The sequence below is a fragment of the Epinephelus lanceolatus genome, chromosome 14 (assembly GCF_041903045.1).
Source record: "Epinephelus lanceolatus isolate andai-2023 chromosome 14, ASM4190304v1, whole genome shotgun sequence".
Classification (NCBI taxonomy): Eukaryota; Metazoa; Chordata; class Actinopteri; order Perciformes; family Serranidae; genus Epinephelus; species Epinephelus lanceolatus.
Window position 1 is genome coordinate 12,605,295 of NC_135747.1, and position 26,938 is coordinate 12,632,232.

At 39.9% G+C, this 26,938-nt stretch overlaps 1 protein-coding gene across 1 annotated transcript in view; it reads right to left on the reverse strand.

Annotated features, from left to right (window-relative positions):
• The window catches only part of ramp1 (receptor activity modifying protein 1), a 92,654-nt gene that overhangs the window by 26,305 nt on the left and 39,411 nt on the right, over positions 1-26,938 (reverse strand). The window contains exon 2 of the mRNA XM_033614131.2: positions 8,350-8,485. Coding sequence (XP_033470022.1) covers positions 8,350-8,485 — 136 coding nt within the window. The remainder of the gene's footprint in view (positions 1-8,349; positions 8,486-26,938) is intronic.

The following is a 26,938-nucleotide window of genomic DNA, read 5'->3' on the forward strand; positions in this document are numbered from 1 at the left end:
TTCAAACCTAGAATATGAACATATGAACCTAGATGGTGACATGTTATCATTCCCTCTTCCAGCTGGATGTCTATGTCTTCCCATCTGCCTTCCATCTGCATTAGCAGACATGTCATATTTTCCATCTGCTAAGTGTCTTGTGCATACCTGAGTGCTTGCAGACCAAAATGATAAATTGCAACAACGCTCTTCTTTGAACTATCATACAAGTAAACTCACCATCACATGCACCCACACAGTGGGTTTACCGGTAAAGGCTGCATGTTATTCACGGCAGAGCCAGTATCAGAATAATTTGATTAGTCTCAATTAAAGATCATTGTGTCAACAGACTGTGCCCCAGACATGTCCTGTGCCCAGGGACAATTGTGAGAATATAAAAAATGTATTAGTGTGTCTCCTTGCTGAGTTTCAAATTTTTTCTCGCTACAATTCTACATGCTGCTGTCTTGCTGCAGTGAACTTAAATTGCCTGTTTTTTTCCAAGTTATTCCTAATGAGGCCCTCCTTTAGTGTTTTTTTTTTTTTTTTTTTTGAAAATAAGAAAACCAAATAAATATATTGTTCAAAAACTGTGGTGAGTTGACTGTCACTTGTGTTGCAGTGTCACGTCCCTGGTGGGTGTCTCCAGAAGTAATTCGACAAGTCTACATATTATGTTGATTCATTGAGCTTCACTTCTAGCAGAAAACATCTATTTGTATGCATTGGATCTAAGTTGGCAGCTTGTGAGTTTGCTTCATGCATATTGCTTGTAAGCAATTATCTTTAATGGCAAGCAGAACAGTAGTTTCACAACTTCAGGAAAGAAATAAGGAAATGCACTGATACTTCTCGACACCTTAAAATAACACACTGGTGCTTTTGCACGTTTTAATCCATTTACTACTTTCTGTGAGAGCTAATCATGTTACATTCTATCTGTCTTGCTGCTTTTTGCATTTTACGTCTGAATGAATTGTTTCTTCCTCCCAGGGAAACTACTGATTTCCATACATTTCCTTAAACATAGATTGGTGGATAGACTGACTTTCTTGAATTGTTAACTCCTTCGTAGCAAAGAGCAAAGTCTGCGGATGCAAATCAAGCTCAGACTTTTTTAAATCAATCTGCACTTGTATTAACATACAACACTGATGTAACATCGACAAAACACATATATGTTCACTGTAGTGGAACTCAAGCAAGTTTCAAGTCTGCTGATGGATCACACTCTTGAGACTTAATTCATTCAAAAATTATCAGCAGCAATGTAAATGTTCATGGTTTGTAGTTCTGGAGATAAAACTTGCAAGAAAACTGGTGTGGTCCTTTAAGGGTTCTTTAAGTATAAAGAGACATGATGTGGATTTGCTGTAGTAGGTTTTACATAGCATGTAATGAACTGGTGGATCTCAAAGTTCATGCATACACAGTAGTGATGTCGCTAATGGTGGCAAAAAGGAAAGGTCTTATGACTTCAGCCATTTCCTGTGAAGGCAGGTAAGACATTTTCTTGTTACACTTTTATTTCTGTTCATCTGTTCACATTTTGACATGTCACAGTAGGAAAAGCACAGGTTAAAATGTAAATTAGAATTACCGCCTTGTAGGGCATTAACGACTTTGATTTTTTTCAGGTCGACTTATCTATCAATAAAATCGAGTCGAGTCGACAAGTCATTTGATGACGTCATCACACTGACACGGCGGAGGAAAGTGAAGTATCTCCACACATGTGATGTGTGTCTGTCAAGGCCCGAACATACTCGGGTGGAACGTACGCGGAACGGACTCTGTGGAGGTCTGCACGGACTCAAAGCGGACATCCGCAAGCCCTGTGCGCGCAAAGCTCAGATTTTACGACCGCGCAGACTCCGTTCCGTGCACCAGTGACTGCTCGGCATGTATTTTTCACATCACGGGGATTTTTCAAGGACATTTTTACAGGAAACTACAATGCGGAAGTGCGCTCGACTATGAAAGCCCGAATGACTGCGGACATTCCTCGCGGAGTCTGCTCCGAGTATCAGAGTAATCAGAAGCAGTGATTGCATTCCGTACACAAGCACACACAAAGAGAGAGAGGGAAAAAACACATGACTTGTCGACTCCTCCCGGGGAGTGTCGACTTGTGCCACTGACATCAACATGTTGACAAGTCGACTTTTCTGTTAATGCCCTACCGCCTTGTAGTAGTATGCTTCTGCGAACCTGCCGAGTTGCAGTTACAGTTTATATCCATGTCTGTGAAAACATGGGCGCTCAATTCGCATCTTCCCCCCAACAGCACAGAAGCTCTATACAATCAGCACAGTTTCAAGGTGAACAGCCAAGATTAGAGTCACCAATTCAATATCTGACCAAATATCTTCTCTACTGTTCCTGAGATATGATGTAATGAAAAGTGTTTTTGCAGAACATTATGATGTCACAGTGAAGCTGACCTTGGACATTTTGGATATAAAATGCCATGAATTAATCATTTTATCCTATTAGACATTTGCGTGAAATTTTGTCATCAGTAATGTTTTGCAAGGTCACAGTGACCTTGACCTTTGATAGCCAAATTCTAATCTGTTCATTTCTGAGTCCAGGCGGATGTTTGTGCCCAATTTGAAGAAGACCCTTTCTAGAGATATCGTGTTTACAAGAATGAGACAGATGAGTTCACAGTGACCTTGACCTCTGACTACCAAAAACTAATCAGTTTATTGTTAAATCCAAGTGGACAGAAGAAATTCCCTTTTGAGATATCATGTTTAACAGAATGGTTGGACGGACAGCCCGAAAACATATTACTCCTGGCCATGGCTATCGTCGGCATGGAAGCATAAAATCGATGGCTGATTTTTATTTTGCTGCTTCAGTTTCAGGATCCTGGTACTGTGCACGCTGGCTCACTGTCACACTGTCATTGCTAACTGAGACACTTGAATAGAACAGAGCCATTATTAACATAATAAGTAAAACCTGTGCTTTTCCTGTCATGATAAGTTAAAATGTCTGCTGTGAAAAAGGCCTGTTATAGTGAAGAAGACCTTCCTCCAAATTCAAATATCAAAAGTGTATTTGAAGTCAGATTTAAATATAATTGATTATAATAGCTGGAATGTTGTGTTTTGCTTGCATCTCACATAGACTGATTGAAATTACTTCTACTTACTTCATAATATTTTCTGCTGATGAGCTCCATGATTACACAGTCACCTGCACTATTGACAATTCATATTCATTTCTTATTCTGGGTGCGTTGGTTTCCTCCCACAGTCTAACGCATCCTTGCCTCTGAAAGGGAGCGAGACATGCCTGTATTGACTCCTGGGTAATGGTGTGATTTAAAGAGGGCATTTCCCTGCTCTTTTCTCATTGTATGCTGGGATTGGATGTGGACACTAAAACACATTGACAGAAGAACAAATACTATGAGGCATTGTGTAATAACAATTCTGCTTAAGGGGCTGTGGGAGTACAAATGTAATAAGGATGTCATTAAATTTAAAGGGGACAAACACATGCGATATCGTAGCATCTGTGAGACACTAGAATTTACTGCATATTAACTACAGCTGTAACACACAAAGCAGAGCAGTTTTAATGCTGAACAAAAAAATGCAGTCATTCAAAGTCAGTTTTGCACTCGGGTGTGTAAAAGCTTGTAAAAATAGAAGGAGGTATATTCTGGGATCTGAGAATATGCACATGCACTTAATAATGTATAGCCTACTGCAGTGACAACAGCTGAACAATAGACAGAGCTGTGACAGCACATAGGAGGAATGTAAGTTTGTGAAAAATGTAAAAGGGCATTAAAAATAATAATGGCCGTGATCAAAGAAGCACCAGTTAACCTTCTACTTATGATTTCTGTACAGAAAGAAGAAAACTTCCTGCAGAGAGGGAGAAATTAGGATCCTGGAAAGCGACTGCACAGCACAATGTTAAGTGTTAAGAGGATGGGAGCAGGGTATAAACTCAGGCTGACGTGACAGCGGTGAGTGACAGCTGAGGAAAGAGGAGAGAGCTGCCCCCTCCCTTTGAAAGAAGGCGATGTGTACAACTGTCCTGACACACACACATTCACACACAGATGCCAAATGTCACTTGAACAGAATTAGAAATCCCTAGTGGCATCTTGGCCAGGATGCAGCTTTTCCTTGAAGGGGGAGCAACTGTCCTGATACTTGACCTTCTCTCCTCAGCTGAACCACTTCTGACATTTCAATCTTTCATTCACAATTTTGTTATTAGTCTTTTCCTGCTTTTTAGGTTTTCTGTGAGAAAGTTTGAGATAAAACTTTCATGAGACGTTATCAGAGGTTAGCCAGCTAGTCAGTGAATCAAACTCCTCAGATACTGTGTTGTTTACAGATGCAGCTGCTGTCCAACATCTATAGAGAAAACTCCGTGCTTTGAAAAATGTAGGGATGTTACTATGACTTTTTTCCACAACTCAATATATTTTGAAGTAAATCTATGTGTCAGGGACCATGCAGAAAAAAAACTTTAATCTCAAGCAATAAGAGGAGATGCTTTAAACCAGTCAGGCGCTAGCTGCAGTACTTCAGATCTTCCTCTACTTCAGATGCAGTCCCTAGCCGATACAAAAACACTGAAAAATACAGTAGATACAGAATAAAATGTGCAGTAAATCGCATATAAGTTAAAAACATATAGTTATCTACACACAGATGATGTCAAAGTGTTATTAACATTTCTAAAACTTTAAAAATTTACACTTAACATGACATGGCACAAAATGTTGAAATATAAAAGCTTATTTTGTTTTTTGCTGGCCTTAAATAAAAAAAGACAGAAGTCCTCTTTAAACCTGACCTTTAAGCTCTGAATCTCATTTCCTTTGGAACAGAGCAGAACAAAGCTTTTGAACAGTGGAGGAGCAGTCTGGGAGTTATAAACCAGATGGACATTTGATTAAAAATGAAGCTTTCAAACCTCAACAAGTTTTTTTTAACTAAGTATATAACAATCATAACAGTCCTCCTTATTTCCTATTAATATCTCAGAGCCTAGTTGGTTTTAAGGCTATCTTGCATGTCAAGAGACCAGGATGATATACTGAACAGTAAAATAAATTAGAAAATTTAATTACATTCTTGGATGACACAGCTGTGGATGAGTTTGTAATATGCCTGAAGCTATTTTTAGTGCTCATCTTCTTCACATGCTGCTTAAAATATAAGTTTTGGCCGTTATTTGTATTGTTTATGACAATCTACTCGAGATATTTCCCGGAGTTTGGGACAGATACAGTAGTTCAGACAACGCACTGAAGCCATGCTTGTTTTAGCCTATTGGCATCAGCTCTTTTATTCAAACTTCAAAATCACTGATTCACCACTGCATTGCAGCTATCAGCTGACAAGTAACGTCCATTCATATTCATGCAGGTGTACAGCACGGCCCATTATACCCTCTTACATAACCGCTGATACGAGCCCCCTTCACCATCCCAGCCTCCTCTATATCTGATATATTTTTGGTATTGTTGATGTAACTAAGATTTAATGTTTTTGTATGTTTATTAACAGGGGGATTGGTTTTCCCAGCAGAGTCCTCATCGCTCATTGCATTCTTTAAGAGCTTTCTCAAAGCGCTGAGCTTTTTTTTTAACCAAATCTAACTGCAGAAACATCTGCTATAAATGGTAAAAGGGTTTGACGAAAGTAGCTCTGACTGATACTTGCCATAGTTGTTTGTGTAGTTTTGCGTGAATGAAGAGATAATCATTAAATTTCCAAATGCTTTTTTTTAGTTTCACTTCCAAATCAAGTGGTAAGATAATTTGGATGGTGTTTATGTATCTTGCTCTGACAAACTTTGCTGTTGTGATAGTGTTCAAATGCAAGACCACAGCAATTATTTTAGTGGTGTGAGTACAATGTCATTAAAACCAACAGATATGATGGTCAAAACTATGAAAATAACACAGAAGTTGTAATAATTAGGATAAAATAAAATAAAAGACAATAAGCATAAAAAATGTTTATAATTTAATGTCATTAAATATCTATTTGTTCATTCACATAAATATTTGTATATCTTTTGTTTATGTTTTTCAGCAAGTTACTTGTTCCATGTGTCACTCGAATATATATGACTGTGTCATCTGCATACATCAGGACTTCACATAGATGAAAGGCTGTTCTTAATGCACCGTTCACATGTATGCCTATGAAAAGTAATGCACCACAATTTATATATAACCAACATAAACATGAGTCAGTAATTTGTAAATAACTCAAGTAATCTGAAAGGCTGTGATCACATGACCAATGCGCCAACAGGAGTAAAAACGGAAGTAGTATACAGAGCGGAACTCTACACATGGAGACAAGTTGGGGTGATGGGTCAACAAATTCAAGAGGCCGGTGATTGTGTCCCATGTGAAACCACGTGAAATTTGAGGATTTTTTTTAAGGTAGGTCGTCGCCATGTTTCTTTTCCTAAACCTAACCAACATAACTTTATGTTAAGTACATGATGTGATGACGTCATTTTGTGGGCTACTGTATGTGCATTTTCAAAAGATATCCCACACATTCCCACTCTGACTTCATCACATATCGATATTTGGTCATGGACTTTCCACATCAAGATACAATGCACAAGGTACCCTGAGTGCATTGGTTGTTGACATTCTGGAACACAAGTTCTGCCTGTTACATGCTTAGCCTGCTTTCAAAATACACTTACGTTTTCACAGGAAATATTCTGTTTGCATGCAGTCTCTCTCAAAATAAGTGCACTACGTTGGTACAACACCGCAAATTTACATTGTTTTTCCTTCAACAACAAAAGCACCCTGTTACAATTAGCCAATACACACATGTTGTTGGGTTAAGGCAACATGCCATCACCCCTCCTGCCTGCCCTACACGGACTTCCACCGCCTCAACTGTTGTTGTTGTGCTACTGCATTCTCCCCTGATGCCACGGACGCTGTTAAACAATAATGGCGACCGGCCATCATGTCGACATGAAAGGATGACTTTTTTTATCGGTGTCCAATACCGGAAGTCAATGACCAAGCGCCAGATTTCGATGACTTTGGAGTGAGACCAGGTCGAGATATCATATGAACCACTGTATGAGGATATGCTCACATGGAAGATGTACACACTGAATACCAGATGCCCAAAAATAGAGCCTTGTGGCCTTCCTGTTTCTGACTCCTGCTGATGACAATTCATTATAAGTACAAACACAAAGGGTGCCGTTTTTCAGTTAAGATTTCATCCACATAGAAGAAATAATAGACTATTTATTTTCAGATTACTGGCTGAATTACTATTAGAGACCTTACAAGGGTCAGGAAACACTGCTGTACCCAAATTAACCTTCAGTTTGGTTTCTCCAAACCTACCATGACATAGTTGGCTCTGTCACAAAGCTGCAACTGCAAAGGGTTTCACAAACAACAGCTGGTACTTTTCATAAGAACAGAGACAATGCTGTTCATGAGACTAGAACAACTAAAGAGTCAAAGGTCAGGCCTATTGGAGACTTGCTTAATTGTGTTCCCCTTCCAATGTTGCTGATATTATTATATTATGGGTTATGAGCATTCAGAGATCCCTCAGGGAGGCAGCATGATATTATACCCAGGTAATTCAAGATAGGGGTTTAATTGTTGTAATAAAAACAATTTGATGCACAATTTATAAGTGGGGGGTATTATTTATATAATTATTTAATTGTACCAATGATGCCAATAACTAGCACAATCCTAAGAGCAGTGGAAACCTGTGGCGCCAGATGTCTTTTACAGTGAGTGCAAAGATAATATTTGTACATGCATAGAAGATCCCCGTTTATGCCAAATGCGTACAGCTTTTGTTCTCCACACTAACTGTCTCTGCATATGCCTCTCAGCCCCTTCCATTTTTTCCTCTCCATCTCTTTTTCTGGTGTCTCTCACCCAGTATCTCATCAGCTGTTGGAAGGTGACCAATACGTGAAATGATTGTGTAGACCTCCAGCCAAAAATAAACTAAATCTATTCCTTTTTTTTTTTTTTTTTTTTTCACATAACAATGCATCTTAGTAATGTTCATTTTGTTGACTTACACTGGATCAAAGATGATGAATAAGGTGTGTGGAGATGTATGGGCTTTTAGGGAACACATTACAATCGCATTTAATGCTCTTACTGCATCACAACTAACAAACAGAATGAAAGTGCTGATTCAGAGTCTCATGCTAATCTAAAATGGGGAGCTCATTATGTTGTTGTTTGAATATGTAATCATGTTAATCTGTTTGCATTTGTGTTTGGACAGGTCTCTCTCACTCTTCGAGTATATGTGTGTGTGTGTGTGTGTGTGTGTGTGTGTTAATCCTACTCACTCGACTGTGTCCTCCCAGCTACACCATTGTCTCTGGTCCAGCTCTTGCATGTCCAGTCTGAATTTGGCCAAGCAAAACTCCTCAATGGCAAATTCATAGTGGGGTCCACACCCCAGTGCTGACACACACTGAGACGCTATTGAGAGACGGGGGGAGGAAAGAGAGATGTACATGAGTGGCGAGAAAGATTAAAGAGCGAGCAGAAAACACAAAAGCAGGTACTTTCTGATTGTTTGAAAAATAAAAACGAGTGGGATTTGATTAACTAAGTACCTGCACAATTTATTTGTTCCATTATCATTTTGTGTAAGTGTGTGTGTGTGTGTGTGTGTGTGTGTGTGTGTGTGTGTGTGCATACAGCTGTCTGCGGCCTGCTTAAAGGCTACAGCAGGCTGAAAGCTCAAAAAAGCACTTAGGATTGAAAGCATGACCTTAAATGTTTTTTTTTTTTCTTTTTGGGTCACTGCAAACTAAGATGTTTCCCCATCTGTGGGACATGACACTGAAACACCATCTGCTATCAGTGTTAGGTATATCATTGCCTTACAAGACACACACACACACACACACACACACACACACACACACACACACACACACACACAGAACACTGATGACATACGTACAGTGAATTTATGCTGGATATTTTATACTTGTGTCAGCGAGCAGTAGAGTGATTTGGATGTTAAAGAAAAATTAAAATTATTTCGAGGACTGCATGTGCATGTTTAAAATATAAGTTCAAAAGATCTACATAATGCAACAAGAGAATAAGGTCAAATGTGACTTTACTGTAATGTCTCGTGGTGGTAAAACCATGGTCATAAAGTGATACCAACGTTCAACCATGCTTTGGTTAAATACATTCCTATATTAGCCTAATATCTGATGTTTTTTTTTTTTATTTAAAAAAAAAAAAGAAGTTATATCAGATAATGCCTTCTAAGCCCCTTAAAGGCTTAGAAGTTTGACATTTTGGGAAATACACTTCTGGCTATCGTCCTGTGAGTTAGATAAGAGGATCACTTTCATGTGTTTGACAAAAACATGAAGCTAGAACTTCAGCATAAAGACTCAGCTAAGACTTATAAAGCCAGGTCAGCTGTTTCTCACCTGTTTCCAGATTTTACTCTGAGCTAAAATAATCACTTCCTGGCTTTAGACGCATATCTAGAGTGAAGATACAAGGGTGGAATTGATCTTTTCGTCTAATATTTGGAAAGACAGCAAATCTATTTCCAAAATGTCAAACTATTCCTTTAATATAATCCAATCAGTCCTTGTCAGCTGGTTTTAAAACCACAGCAAACTGTTCAACGTCAGGAAACATTCTGTCTTTTAATGCAATTACATATCCCTTTCAGTTTGTTCTAAACAACACAAATTACGCATGATAAAATCTGCTTTTGTGATATATGTAATTTTTTTTCTGGAATTTGACCAGATTCAGTTTTTGGCTAATACAGCATTTTAAAATCAAGGTGCTTCATCACAAAATCCTGTAAATCTAGGATTATCATGAGGCAGTGCTGAATAAAAATCACAACCGTGAACAGCTTCTCTTATTTGACCAGTGAGAAACTGTCTTTACTTTTACACATGCCTTCATAGAAATGATCTTGCAGGAAGAATTTGAGTAATGTGCAATGATTATTCAGAATTCAAATACAACCATATGTTTAAAATTAAAAGACTTAATCGCTAAATTTGTTGGTTTCTAATTATACTTTGCTCTAATACATTAATTGTGACATTACAATGTATAAAACAAAAGCATAACATCTTCTTTTGCTCAAAGTAAATAAATATTGAAATATTTTAACACATTCCTTCACCTTCTTCATCATCCTTCTTTTATGACTTCTTTCTAATTCTCCTCTTCCTGTTTCCCTGCAGCATCAACTCACTCTCAGTGCCTCCCTTCACTTCTATATTGTTTTTCACCCTTATTCCCACAACACCCCTCTCATCCTCCCTCGCTCATGTGCTTTGTCTCAGTGAATTATGCATAAATCTATATACATCTCTATCCATCCTTCCTTTAGCAGCTTCCTTTTTGTTCACTCACAACTTCTCTGCTTCGCTCTCCTCAGCCCCCTGAGAATTTTGCAAAGAATTGGACGCATCAGTTCGGCTCTTTGAGTATTTCTCACTCATTCCAAATCAATATGTCAACAGCATCACACGTGCAAATTTGTTTATGTGTGTATGTTATGGTGCAGAGCAGAAGGATGATGAAAGGGAGAATCAAGCCTGTGTCATTTTGAATATTGAAAAAAAATGTACTGAATGGAGATTAAAAAACATGTGAACAAATAATTTGTTTACACTCCTACAAAGAATCTGACTCATGCTGTGAGGAGAGGGGATGAAAAGGTTTATCCACACGTCTACACAACTCCAATCAAGTACTGCGATCAAAGATTAAGATCAAGTGTGTGACATAAAAGAAAAGGAAGAGAGTTGCATCTTATTCTGCAGATCAGATTTTGTCATGCCAGCAATATCTTTATTAGATGTTTAACTTAAATGACAAAAAGGGTTTTTAGTAACAAATTTCTACAGTCTGTACTAGTCCTCTGATCTGGGGTTTCTTATCATCATGACTTAAAAACCGCTGTAAAGGTGTCACTGCTTTCTGATCTGCCATTGTTATGGTTAAGCTTCGGTTATAGGTTTAGGCACAACTACTTGACTGATGAGGGAAAGTTCATGGTCAGGGTTAGAAGAGACCATTGTTGACTATTGGCAGGAGACAGGATGTGAACAGCAGTCTGTGACAGGGTCCTGCAGTGGGTCGGGTACCAGTAAAAAGCTGTGTAACAGGTAAAAAAAAAAAAAAAAAAATTCACGGATACAGGCAGTAGTAAAAATGAACTACATGGGCGGGCAGCAAGTGGGAACAAAAACAACAAAGATGTGCAGTATATGTGTATTATTTTGACGTCTAACTCACCATTACCAAGGCGCAACACCTTTAATTTTGAAAGTCAATGACACAAGTCAAACCTTTGACCCCGTCGTCACATTCGTCACCAATGTGAAGGACTCCAGTGATGAAGCTTTGCAGCCGGAGGGCAAGCTGGCAGCCTACATTGAGTTCAAGACACCCAAGGAGGATCCTTTTGAGTTTTTATGGTGGTGGCAAGAGATTAAATATTTCCTGACCTGGCAGTGATTGCACAGAATGTTTTTGCCATCTTGGCATCAAGTGCAGCCAGTGAAAGAGAGTTTTCCTCAGCTGGATTTGTAATTCAAGAATGGAGAACCCAGCTTAAAGTGAGTGACTGTAGCTTGGGTGTGTTTAATGGGTGCGGGTCGGGTTGTAGGGCTTTTGTGGGTGGGTGTGGCTTTGACTTAGACATGATGGTTAATGGGTTGGTTCCGGTACTGAGCTTTATGGGTATGGGCGGGTACAGGTTTTCAAAAATAGGACTCTGGTCTAGGATTTCCGAGCTGGTCACTTCGTACACCAAACCAACTAACCCAACATCCTCCCTACTAGGTTTTGTAATAGTTTGTAATAGTTAACTTTGTCCCGCTACTTCTTCCCTTGCTTCTCAGTAAAAAACAGCTTTCACATTTGGTCACTATTCAGTAAAATATAAACAACCCAACAAAAATGACTTATTTTTACAGTGTAGTGGCTACACAATGGTTACAGTTAGGGAGCGATTGTGGTTACTGCAAATAAACCATGGTACAGTTAGGGTTATGAAACTAAAATGTCTGATTAGGGTTAAAGGTAGATTGTGCTTACATGTTTTTTAAAAAGTGAATGATAACGTGACAGTCTACACTGAAACACAAACTGTCTCCCACATTCAAATTAGACTCCTTTATTTTCCACTTAGCTACATAAACAACACACTACTTCCCATGTTGACTGTCAGTGTTGGCATTGGCTGCATATTGTGTTGCAAATCTGTCCAATATAAAGGTACTTGCTACAGATACTTGGCTGCATAATCATAAATTAAATGAAGTTTTTGAATGAACAACCAGTATCGTTTTTCTGGTGTGGACAGTGTTCTCTCCAAATATCCTTGTCTCAACCTGCACAACAGTTGATACCATGAACACATACAGTACGATCTTCTTTATTCAAACAAACTGAGGCAAAAAATGTGTTGAAAATTTGATGCAAAGTGTGTTTTTGATCTACATCTGTTAAAATTCAGCTAAAGACTGTTGCACTAATTTCAATGCAGTATGCCAGTGTCACCAAACTCATACATATATTGCTTGCTGTAGCAGCATATCGCCCACACAAGAGAGACGGACTGTTTGCAAAATGTTTTAATTTCTTTCTCTAAATTCATACCAAGATGTTACAAAATAAAGGTACATTTAAACATTATACAAGTACAAGACATAATACATACAGTAACAACTTACTTCCATGTTATCTGTTATCCGAGTATCCTGATAAGTAAATTATAATCTGGACCCCAACCCTGCTGGTAAGTCAGTCCTTCCTGACAACACAAGACATCGCATCTTGAGTAAACCATAGTATCAAAGTATTAATTTTGAATGCAAACTTCTAAAAAGACTAAATTAGACCTTGCTACATGTTTGGTGCTGCCTAACCACATAAATGTTTTTGTGTTAAAATGTCTTAAAATAAAGTTGTAGTGTACATGTGCAGAAGAGCAATCATTTCAATGGAAAAAGATAATACAGTAAATAGTAAAAAATAACCCAAATCCCTGGCGGCTGCAGGGCCCTCAGGGTGGCTTAAGGCCAATTTCCACCAGATGCGTGTTGGTTGCGTCTGCGCTCCGGCACGGCAGCGGAGCCGATAGGATTCCATTCTAGTCAATGTGTTTGTTTCCACCAGCTGCGGCTGGGCTGCGTTCCGGCTCCATCTCAGCTCTGGCACTCCGGAGCCCTCCGCAACAGATACGCAGGACTTCTATTTTTGCCGGACGCCGGAGCACAACGCAGCAATTCAGCACAGAGCAGATCGTGCGGGGCAAGAACTCGTGCACAGAAACACAATAAAACATCCGGTTAATTTTCAAAATAAAATACATAGTGTTCACGGCGGATCATATTTCCCTGCACTACACCTTAAAAACTACATAATGGGCGGAGGCAGGCCTGAAGTCAACAGGTCAGAGGTTTTCAGACGTCATTTCACCCCGTGAACACCATGGACGAGGAGATATTAATCATGGCAGTGCACTGAGATGTCTTTCGGCAGAGCTGCACCGCACCGCACAGCAAACGCAGCCGGTGAGTATTGACGGACGGCGGAGCACGCAGCGGATAACCAGCGCTGCCGTTCCGCAACGGACACGCATCCAGTGGAAATCCGGCGTTAGAATATTCATACAGAAAATCTATGCCATGTGAGTGGGCTAATTGAACCGTGCAAATGATGGCTTTGTTGCTTGCATGTTGATTTGTTAGAGAGCCGAAAGGACACAAAAAATTACATAATGATGAAAACTGTCTGTGCACTTCCAATCTCAGAACCTGTCAGCTATCAACTGATGACAATAAGCCACTGGGGGCAAAGGTCAATATTTAGGGATATTTAATGTAGAAATTATCCAGACCGCGGCACGGTGGTGTGGTGGTTAGCACTCTCGCCTCACAGCAAGAGGGTTGCCGGTTCGATCCCGGGCGTGGGAGCCCTTCTGTGCGGAGTTTGCATGTTCTCCCCGTGTCAGCGTGGGTTCTCTCTGGGCGCTCCGGCTTCCTCCCACAGTCCAAAGACATGCAGATTGGGGACTAGGTTAATTGATAACTCTAAATTGTCCGTAGGTGTGAATGTGAGCGTGAGTGGTTGTCTGTCTCTATGTGTCAGCCCTGCGATAGTCTGGCGACCTGTCCAGGGTGTACCCTGCCTCTTGCTCGATGTCAGCTGGGATAGGCTCCAGCCCCCTGCGACCCTCAAGAGGATGAAGCGGTTAGAAGATGAATGAATGAATTATCCAGACCAAGATTTCCTCTTTTGTGTGTGTCATTCTGGCTAATCTAAACATATATCAGCATATGAATGCAAATACATTTTTAAAACAAGGCTAATACTAAGCTTGTTGTCAGATGTTAGCTGATGGGTTCAGAGATTGCATTTCAGCCTTAGTGGGCCACCTCTCCACACGGACTGTTAACCTGCCACTCATGTGATTGACTAATAATACTCGGACTGCAAACATTCCAAAACCAAAAGTGCACTACAATCCACGTCTCAGTTCTGTACCAAAACAAATAAAAAAGTGGAAGATAGTGTTTATGATAGTGAGACTGTAATCTTAAGATTTTAAGGGAAGCTTTGCTGATTTTCAACCAGCTCTGTATCATCACGTCGTCGCAGTGTGTGCAGATGAACGGTGTTTTAGCGTTCCCCTGTGCTGCAAGCACCCAGAACCGTTCTTTTGCAGGCAGACTTTGATGTTGTGAAATGTGTCACTCTGTGACGTTTGGTGGTGGTTCGGCGGGGAGCTCTGAGACTTACGTGATCGGCAATTACCTGATCACAACAACCAGTTTTGCATCAAATCAGAAAACACTGAGAAATTCACGTCACATATTACTAAGAATTTGTATTCCAATAAAACATTTCAGACTAGCAAAGCACCTGATTACTTTTCTATTAAAACACACACACAGTTGACATATTGGAAAATTGACATATCACACATTTATAGATGAACAATCCGCAGGATAAACACAAAGAAAGCCACTCCTTTTTAACTGAACATTTTCTTACTAAATGGGAGGCTGTGTTGCCTCATCCTAAACAGTTTACTTCATTTTTCCAGTTGTCTTATCACATGTTTAAATAAAGACATTGCTGCAAGTACAAGATATGGGAAGGCAGAAGCATCATAGCCAAAGGCTTTCCATTAGGTTGTCTTCAAACACAAACAAAGTGGTTCAGCAAGTGTTGCAACAGAAGATATCTGTGGCTCCTGGTTGTGCAGAAACTACGCATTTATCTATCCGTACTAGAATGGAAAAACACATTTGTGTTACAAAGACAAACACTTGTCTACCTAATCTTTCCTCCAGCAACTTGACAAACGGTTACAATAAAAGATCACTAACAGTGTGACAAAATGTTTTTTTTTTCCTCATCATGATTCACCTTTTCCCCATCACTCACACACACACGTCTGTCCTTGTCAAATCAATGTTATATACTAGACTCTCTCATGATTGACTTAAGTTTTCCCCTTTTCCATCAGCAACCACATTGATTTGGAGCTGTAACTAAAAATTACACAGTGAAGCCACGTTTCAACCTGACATTAATCCAGGGTGCATGTGCTCAACCTTGTCTCTGCACGTTTTTATTGATTAAATACTAATTCACAGTTTTTGGACTGTGACACCAGAGACTAGCATTTGCATCCTGAGTCATGCAAGTGGTTGGGTTTAGGCAATAAAAGCACTTTGTTAGGGGTTTAGGGAAAGATTGTGGTTTTGGTTAAATGTTAATGAAGTAAACATTGTGTGACGTGCCTCGAGTCACTGCTATTTTTTTTTTGCCATAACCATGATCTTACCACCAAACCATAAAGAGGTTTCATAATTCTTACGTCACTATAGGTGGATATTGTACTGCAAGAGAGAATATTGTAGGAAAACGACAAAATGCATTGTCAGTGAACATTTTCCTGATGCCGTCCTAATACCAACATTTTGTGACTTGAAAGATAAGGGTTGGGCTCCAATAACAAAGTCCATTTTGGGTCCGGTTTCAGGCCAGCAACATACCCAGATTTAATGAGCTCTGATGTTGAGGAATTATTATTTTTTGAATGTTTATGTAGGCTTGAGCGGTATCACAGTATTACGGTACACCAGGCTATTTAGAAATCCTGACAATATGGTTTTAATACCATCAGGAAATACATCCCGTCCTCTTTCTGTTTAACTCATTGTATGTAGTGGACATCACACACCACCAGAGGTCAGTCTCCAGGTCCTACTGACAGAACAGGCAGCGGAGTTGCCAGACACTGCCACTCCAAGTGGTGGGGGTTGGGAATAACATGACAGGACTGTAAACAGCCGGCCAGCAACAGCACAGAGAGAAAGACCGTACATATTTTCACATGTAACTCCGTGAATTAAGAGTTTGTTTTGACCAGTTGGTGATTGATGGAACAATGGACTAAATAGGCTGACCAAACGTCCTCTTTTGCCCGGACATGTCCACTTTTCATGTCCCGTCCGGGGCGTCCGGGGGGTTTTTATAAACTGATGATAGTGTCCAGTTTTCCGTGTGTTTGTGTGTATGTGTGTTAGAGTGCGGCACAGGCAGCATATTTCTGTCCGAACCCAAATCGAGCCCGACATTATTTAATGACCAAAGCACTGAGTTTGTGTCACACAGTTGTTATGGTAACAGGCTATTTAACAGGCCAGGCGTGCTCAGCGGAGAGGGAGACCTCCATGTTTGAGATGGGAGCAGGAGGCGGGAGGTCCGACGCTTCCAGCGAGAGGAGAGGGAGAAATAAAACAAAATAAGATAAAACAGGAAAAACCTGTCTCCCTCTTTTATTTAATTTTCAGCGTTTAATCAAGGCGGAGGTGGGCAGCTGGAGGTCTGAGACTTCCAGCGAGGGGAGAGGTAGAAACAAACAGCCAATGTGTGTCTGTGTGTGTTATGTTCAGGTGTTGTCACGTAAATAACAGTGCCCAAGCAATGAACAGGACAGACAGTAGGGTTTTATTTATTTTTACACTACATTTTCACTGAAAGCTGACCGAATCTGACCCGAGCCCGAATACAATTTATAGCTACATTTTGACCAAACCCGGCCTGACCTGTCGGGTACCGTCGGGCTCGGATCACCACACTCTAGTGTGTGTATGTGTCCCCTATTGGGGCCTATCTGAATTTCTGTCTTTGAGAGATATTATTTTGTAATATAACTGAATTTTCTATCCATACATATAAATTTTAAATATATTAAAATGATAAGGCATCTTTGAGTAAGCTGCGAGTATCATTTAAGTAGGCTATGTCGTGGCCGGCCGAGTGTCCTCTTTTTTGGAAATCAAAATATGGTCACCCTAACTAATAAGCCTAACCAAGATGGTTTGGGAGACTATGTTTCTGTAGAGTTTGAATGAAGTGTTTTACAATGAGCTAATGAGGCAATTAAGGGAATGTTAGTCTTAGTCTTAGCTGAAAAAGAGAATCTTGAATTCAGGAGATATATATTGTTTTTTTTTCTATGTAATGAGGAAAATAGCCTTAGTGTAAAAATATTAACTTTATTCTCACTTTTTGAGTTTGTATTGTTCATTTATAAGACAAAAAATGCTAAGAGAGGTTGTGGAGGGGCGGCGGACAGGTTACAGTTACAGTTACACCCGGACTAATATTGTCATATAACATATACCCTGGTGAAGTTAGAGGAAGGTTTGAAAGTATGAAAATAACTGATACTGACACAGATATTGCCCTCGTCTACTTCTATGTCTCCTCATTATTTATTATTTACAGAAACCAGTATTGAAAATGTTCAGGTCACTTTAGCAGGCTTCTCATTTATAGGCAGCACTAATCGTTGCGTTCATTTTCCTGTTTTAGCAACAGATAGTGAACATGAATTAGGCTAGATTAATCATTAATGTTAATGTTAAATACTTTAGTGGCTGCCGCAAAAAATAAATAAATAAATAAAATGAAAGTGTTTCTGAGCCAATGAGTCTAGGACCCAGGGTTCCCTCCGACTACTTAGTTAGACTTTGGCTTTTTGCCCCCTCCTTTTCCTTGATTTACCCATGTGCAAAAAAATAAAATAAAAGAAATACATAAAAGCATCCTCTTGGATGCCCCCATTGAACATAAAAACATGATAAAGTGCCCTTCAGGGAGCCCTTGCGGTGGAAAAATGTGACGCAGTGCCATATACTGTAGCCTGCCCTGCATTCTTGAAAACGTCCTTGGTGCCCTTTTGATTTTTTTCTGGCCCCTGGCCTGAGTCCACTCTGCATCTTGCAGTCTCAAAACTGTAGATGTTAGAGGTGGGCACTGCCTGGCACCTTGGACTTGGAGAAGAACTGATATTGGACTTTTTCATGGACTTATTTCACAGGATCTATTCCTTACACTTTTTTTCTGAAAATTTGATTTACTTCATTAGAACTGGACCTTTCCTGACACTTTTTATAGATTAGAATTTTATTGTTTTATTCTGTATAATTACCTGCTGACTGTCAAAAGTCTCTGTCCAACAGGGTCATCTCTCGCACTAAACAATTTTTTGGATAAGTTTTGGAGTGAAGCCCACTGAGACAATGTAATACTGGGCTACATAAACTTGACTAAACTTATCCTGACTTGACCCATGCATGAAGTCTGCTTCTGTAAACACAGAATAGCTCTTAGTCTACTTGTCTGATTAAATAGTATACAAGAACAAGAGAATTTACTTGAAGTTGCTGATCTAAAATGTAGACATTGGATGACCTTTGACCTAGCGCATGCTGCTTCCTCTCTCCTCTCTGTGGGGTGTCTCCCAGAATGCACTGCTCGCTGTGTACAAGCTTATCCAGCAGCTAGCTTCAGGGGGCTCTGTTTACTTTCTGTGTGTTTGTGTACAAGTGTGTGATTCTGTGTGTGTGAGATAGAATTAGACTACCTATCTATTTATAGTATGTTTTTTCTCTCTCTTCATCATCATCATCCAAGATGCATAAAAAAGTAACTCAGAATAAAACTAAACAAAGAGCCAAATAGAGCTGCATACCCCACATTCAATTCCTTCACCACATTGCCGTCTTGAACGCCTCAAAGCCCATACTTTGCACATTCAACATACATGTATACGCCCATACACATGCTCCTATCTGAAAGTCTAGTTTGACAGCTGTTGATCTGCTACTGTTCCATCACCCTGCGAGCTATTACTTTAATCTTATCTGAGGCTTTTCCAAGCAACAGCGCCTGAGGTTATGCATGACTTAAAACATACTGAGATGCTCTTAACTAAGCAGAAACAAGCACAAGATGTTAAAAACTCAAGCTGTTACATGGGGAATTAGTGTGAAATGAAAGCAAGTAGGTTAGGATGGAGCACAGATGAAAGATTTTGGTACTACATGTGTGAAACGTGAGTGTGCAGAGAGTGATGCAGCAGGCGTGCAGCAGATGACAGGACTCAAGTCAGATGAAATGAAGGTCTAAATATAGATGAGGCGGGGGGAGCGGATGACACTTCACAGTGCGTTTTGGCTCTGTGGAATTGGCCTCAAACTTTTTAGCATTCTCTAACACTGACTCTCAGTCACTAAATGCAGATGCCATCATGTGAAAGTTACTTATTACAACGTTTTAACTGAATTTTAAAACCTTTTTCTCACGACGGCTGAGAGAAATTTCAGTGGGATAGGATAACTTTCTATAACTTTCTTTTTTAAGGAACTTCAACACTTTAAGTGTGAACTTGAAACATCATAGGAGGGTGGACCATTATCATCAGAATTGAAAACATTGAAAACCCTCCTAATGACCTTCACTTACAGCACCCCATTGTTGTGGTCCAACCCAAAACTTCATGTTAATACATGTTAAAATAAAGAAGAGTACACTCAGACACAGTCACACAGCAGAAGATACCAGCTTTCTGTGGAACTTTACCTACTAATGACATTCTTTTCCTTCGATTTAACACAACTCTTAACCGGCTCTGGTTGGGTACGTAAATCACTGCGTGTCTGTTGGAGGCTGCGCCGCCATTAGTCACCCCCCGAGCCAGGTTCCACAGATAATGATAGTTTGTTAAAAGTCCTATCAGCGACGATTACCAAAGGGAGAATTTTGTCATTGTGGTGACCCCCGTTCTAACATTTTAACACACAATATTCACTTCAGTTTCAATGAGTTCCTTATTTCCACTTTCTCCTCATAATAGTGGCGGTTCCTGTTCTGATGTGGTAACATGGTTATTAACATTAAAATATACTTTTAAGGCTTGTGTTATAAAGACACTGTTGTTCCTCAAACAAACTGATGAGTTGATCCCCTCTTTCCTCCGTCCAAAACTGCCATTTAGACCATGCCTGGCTAGTTAGTTATCTACCTTGCTAATTGACCTATGGCTAAGCCACGCCCCCCTCCACTCATTTGGACAAACTATCAACATTCAGTGATTTTGAAAAAATTGATGATTTTTGGGGACATAATGATCAGATGTCATTGAGAAGTAACCAAAAGGGCCTAAACTACGCATTGGAGGGATATATTCATCATTTTATTGTTGAGAAGGTCGATGAAAAGCTTAAATTACAAGCCAAAAGTTACAGGTCACAGTGTGAACCCCTTGTGAACCACATCTCCTTGCCGTCGCCATCAAAGACAACAAGATAAAGTGCCACTGAAGTTAAGGTTTTTGGCTCAGAATATGAGAAAAGGATAACGGCCTTTTTACCATCTTTACCAAGAGTGTCTCACCGTTAGTTTGGTGCTACAGTATTTACACTTAATCATTCAGCATAATGTTTGCCACCCTTTGTTATTCCTGCGATTACAGATAAGTTAATGAAGCTAAGCTCCAGAAGTTAACGTTAGCTTAACTAGAGCCCTTTGGACAATAGCTAACAATGATGTACGATCACCAAAGTACAAAACTAGAACAAAATAGGCTAATGAACTCCCAGCAAACAAGGTGACATAGCTAGGAGCTAACATCAGGCTAACTTTAGCTAATGTTAGCTAGAGATGTTAAAGATAACTTTATATTTCTTTCCAGCAAAGTGACAATATGTTGCCTCAAACACGATGTTGACTTACCTTAGAACAGATGTAGACATCCTTGTTAATCTTATTCACGCTGAGTCTAACATTACCACACAACTTTATCCAAAGGAGACACTTCTCTGTTAAGATGTGGTTTAAAGTGTAAAAAAAACCACCTCGTCGCCCAGCCTCTCAGGATACCTTGTGTCGGAGTTGCATGTACACCATGCACACCATTTGACCATTTTTAAACTTAAAATCTCAGAAAAAGCTCATAAAACCGAACAAAACTGACTTTCTGTAATGCATTTCAATGGACGTCCAGGCGAGTGTATGGGAATGGATATATGCACTGTGACTGGCTCATCACGTTTGAGGGCGGGACTTAGCCATAGGTCAATTCCACCAAGCTATCAGTGTTGCCAACTTAGCGACTTTGTCACTATATTTAGCGACTTTTCAGACCCCTCTAGCGACTCTTTTTCAAAAAAGCAACTAGTGACAAATCTAGAGACTTTTTCTGATGTTATTAAAGACTTCTGGAGACTCTGTTGTGAGAGCATGTATCATTCTTATTCTTCTCAACGGGCAGCGGATGCTGCCATGGGCTCCTCTCTCGCCCCAAAGCACTCACAGACAGCCCAGTCCTCCCTCCCAGCGGCAGTCAGAGCAGGAGATGTTAACCCCTCCACATCCAGACTGCAAGTGAATCGCGCATGCGCGGAACCGCCGCTGGCTGATCCCGCCTGGTTTACAGTCAGAGCGGGATGTAAATGTAAAATTTTCTTTGTCTAATATAAATCACTGAAAGAAGGTTCATTTGTATTTCTAAACATATATAACATAATGCATGGTTTCTAGCTGTGGAATGATTTACCTGTCCACACATCCCGACCACAACATGATAGACGCATGGTTGCTTCTCCTGAGTGACTCTGCTCTGCAGCCGCCTCTGGATGGCATATAGCAATATTTATTTTTTTTTAAGATATTTTTTTGGCGGGCATTTTAGTCTTTAATTGACAGGACAGGCAGGTGTGAAGGGGGGAGAGAGAGGGGGAGTGACATGCAGGAGATGGCCACAGGCTGGAGTCGAGGCCGGGCCCCTGCGGCAGCAGCCTTGTACATGGGGCGCTTGCTCTACCGCTAAGCCACCAATGCCCCGGCATATAGCAATAATTGACAGCAAAAATGAGACAACACACTGTCACACCAGTACTTATTCACCGTAAAGCACCTGGCTCCTCTCCTTCTCTCACCAGAGTCCTCTGCTCTGTCAGATTGTCATATAGGCTACACCTTTGGTTGGAGTGACCTGGCTGAATGGCGCTGTCCAGGATTTAGTTAAGTTTCGGTGAATCAAAGGATATCACAGTTCCTGATGTCCTTTTTGGAAACTGATGCAACACAGAGGCCGCACATTTTATTTTCCAACACCTGTACAGTGGCTAGCAGGATGCTAGTTCAACTGGTACCATCTTCTCCATCTTTCCTAAATGTTTATTTGAAAACCTTAACCTGGCTAGCTAGCAGCTAGCTAGCTAGAAGTCAGCAGATGGAGAGTTTACAGACTGGTGAGTTTATTTCCTCATCTTGATCAGTGACTCTTAGCCACACACCACCACCATCTAACAGCAACCACAGAACCATCAAGACTTGCAAAATAGACATAAGAGCCTTTTGTGGACAGACTTCCCATTGACCTCACAATGCTGCTGTCCAGCCAAAAGGAGAGCTCATCAGCGAAGATAACTTGTTAAAATTGTTGTTCTGGGTAAAATGTGTATTTTAGACAAGCTGGCAAAACAAACTGTTTTTATCTCAATCTCTCTTCAAATTAGAACAGGGACTCTGATCTGATTGTAGTTGCAGTAATGGAAATGGTTCAATTACAAACCAGATACAATCCAGATAAAAACCACCAGCACTGACAAAGAAGCATGAATAAAAATGTATGTGTTATTCAGTCAGAAGTTTATTTTCAGCAGCACAGTAATGCACACAGCAGCAGGGGTTGGCAGAGGAAGCAAGCTCCTGAGAGAAACATTTTAATTTCATTGTACAGCTTGATGATGCCTTGACGAAGCAGATTGGGGGTGTTTTAAAATGCTTCAGTAGTTGTCTCTGCAGCAGGCAACAGGCAGGTAAGAAAGAGTTAGAGAGGAGGGACATTTTATTCCCTTCTTGCCCAGACTTGAGTTATTTACCATCTCCATCCTATGATTTTTTTTTCATTGGCAACCTTTTCACTTTCACTCCAAATCCCATTCCAGTCTTGAGTAATTATTTTCCCTGCTGACTATTGCACAGCTTCCACCCAAATAACTTGAGCATTTATGAGATAACCCACAAATTACATATGTTACACAATAATTATACTGAGGCTTTCACACTAAACCTCAACCATCTGTGATTATTTAGCTCCAATTTGTAAAAGTCAACATATAAAGCAGCATGTATAATGACTATCAGATGATAAATGCCTATGATATCTAATTCTGTCTAACTGCTTTTCCACGCCTCAGGCTTACTCCCCATCCCACGAGTGTTGTTACATTCTCTTCCCAGTGCTAATGTCACTGGTCTCTGTTGGCTGACCCCCCGTATCACCAAGAGATTCACTAGTACAGTAGCTGGTTCATGAGTTCTGGGAATATGTCATCGCGTGATTAAATGATGAAAGCAACATGTCCATGTCCACGTTCTTTGCTGTAACGTTTTTTTTCTGGTGCTTGTACCAGTTAAAGGAGCAGGATCTGAACATGTGCATCAGTTCGGACTGTAGCTGTAAGTGCCACACGAATGATGTTACGACCTTACTCTTAAGTTACCTTATTAACCTAAAGTTATGGAGGTTAGGTTAAGGTAAGTAAGGTTACTGTGGTTAGGTTTAGGAAAAGAGACATGGTAAGGACATATCTTAAAATTACTCAAAGTTCACACAATGCCAAACATGGTCTCCTGGAGAAAGTTTTTTGTGACCCATCCACAGCCCCAACCAATGCATTGGTCACATGATCACAGCATTCCAAATAAATGGTGCCTTACATCTTGTATGAACAAGTACAGACAGTGCATGGAACAGCCTGGTTACAATAATGTGTCTCTCGCCATCTGTGCATGTCTGTCAACAAACATCTTTTCATGAAGTAATTGTAGTTTTAAAATGAGAAGCATTCAAGCAACATAATTTAGTTGAAAAAATAAGACTACAATAATTGCTTACGCAGCAAATAGTCAGAAAGAGCCACACGTGTCATACAACAGCCTTGACAATGACACATTGATTGATTTGACACAGAGAGACAAATCAGTGCTGAATTCAGATGCATGCTGCATTGTTTCTGTTTTTTTATTGGGTTATTTATGAGTGAGGCAGAACATGATAAACGCCTATAAGCACTGAAAACAAGTAATATTCTTTCAATTTGGTGAAAGTCGGGACAAGCTGGTAGTAAATGTGAAAAAACTATGGTATGATAGCTTTGAAAATTAGCCTGAATTAAAAATTAGCTAAACCAAAGCATTAAATGCTCTGCAGATGGGCTAACCTGCCTCATGAATAATGAACTGTAGCTCTGTATGGTCTGCAACAGCTGCTCTGGCATCAGATTCACTGACGACAGACAGCTGAGTCAGTCTCAGAGTGGCAGACTGTTGAGTCATGGATGATCCAGCCTCCTGAAATTGTTCACATGCTGAAACCTATGACTCCAGTTCCAGTTTGAAAGTGACAAACAGATGTTTTCTATCAGAGGCTAGGACTAATTAGGCAGCCAGATCTGATGCCCACAGATGAACTGGCATCCTACTCAGCCTCCGTCCTCTCTGAGTGTCGTCATGTTAACACCGATGATTCATAGAGAAGGACATCTTCATCTTTGGCTTTTGATCTAAAATTACTTTTGACCACTGTTGCCCTATCACCCTATCTAACAGCAAAACACCCACTTCCTCGACTTTTAAACACTTACTCATGATTCATCTCAGTTCATGGAGTAGTAGAGGAGAAAGAGAAAAACAGAGATCTGTTTCTCTTCCCACCAATCTAACAGCTCAATTTAGATTCTGTAAAGTTACACAGGTTTTATGCATATTTTAAAAACCCACACATTTCAGCTCTTCCTGTGCAAACTTTGTCTATTTGATGTTCACACTCAGGAAAGTTTGGGAGAGTCGTTCCGGCACTTGGGATGATTTAATTTTGCATCTTAGGCTTTCCAGTTTGTACACCAGAAAATCAGGGCATGTTTCCATTTTATGCATTGTAAATTCTGTGTGGTCAACCACCGGCAACTTAAGCACTGCGCAGAAGAATAAAAAACAGTTTTTTTTTCTTTTTAGCAATAAATTTAATCCACACACACTTTTGAGTTGAGCAACTTGTTCTTGTCCTTCCTCCTCCTCCTTCTTCTACCAAGTGTACTGTTTTTAGCAGCATAATGCTACTTGCAGATGAGACAGGAAGCGGTCAAAGTCCATTAAAACACTATCCAGTTGTTGTCCCGTGGGCCAAATCTATCTCTGAGCTGGTAGTTTAAGACCCCTGCTACAAAATACAGTACACAGACATAAATTTACACTAACAAATGTTAATACCATGATTATTTTTCTAACGTCAGCTCACTAACTGAGTGTCTAATACATTTCTCACTGGTAATAACTAGACATAAAGTGTGTTTTTCTTGTACAACTATTATTAAAGTAGTCATCCACAAATGATCTGTCATGGGGTTCTAGTGCTCAGGTCACAAATATCACTTAACCCTAACCTTGTTTGAATGATTAATTCTCTCCTGATTGTTCTCAAGGAACACTTTCTGTTCTCTCTCATTGTCCTTATCTGTCCTCAGAAGTAGAGCTGCATAAATCAGCAGCTTGTAATGTTCCTTTGAATATCTGGGGAGAATGGGTATCCTTCGCTAGTGTCCCCTTAGAATGATTGTGCACTTAGGAATTGCAGATATTTTTTTCCTCCTCCACTTCTTGCTAAAATGTCCTGCAGTTTGCCTGTAGTACAAGCTATCAAAAGAGGAGTTATTTATGGACATGCACACGCAAAAACATGACCATGTAATTGATGAAAGAACCAAGGTTTTTGGTCTGTGGGTTCAAAGGGATAAGTCACTACTCAGCATTATGTATAAGAAAGAAAAAGGGAACTTACCACAGCAGCTAATGATCAGTCATTTTAAGTGATATATGATGTGGTCAGCTTTGTGTGGGCGACTGGTGAAATATTAACTGCTTTAACTACTTTCATGCTTCCATATGATGTAATGTCAGTGCATCATGGGAAAACAAGGGTGCCTATTGCTAAAATGCTCCACAAATAAACCTTCTTCTGCTTCATTATTCATTCATCATTTAATCACTGACAAGAATCCCAGTACTCCTATGGTACTGCCTCACTCCGTGTTGTGTGTGTTATTTACTTCAAACTAATTTAATAAAACACAAATTATTCATGTATATAAATATATATATAGATATGAGCCAAATATGAATTACAATGATGTATTCCTTAAAGAAAGAGTCTGACAGTCTATTGCCTCCTGGTGAAGACTCAGATGACAAGCTTGATTCCCCACTCATATCTGACAGTGGCATTAATCTTATCATGCATTTTTTAGCTAGAAAACAAATAATGATATTTCCAGACATGTCCAACTGTTGTTTTAAGGTTAGATTTTGGCACATGCATGATGCAAAATTCAAAAAAAAGTACAGCCAAATGATTTCAGTGCATTGATGAATGATTTCAGTGCTCTTTTTTGTCGATGTGCAATATCCCACTCCATAATGTGAACACAACACTGTATATAGCACCATATTTATTTTCTGTAATTTGTACATAAGCTTTCTCAGGACTGTGCA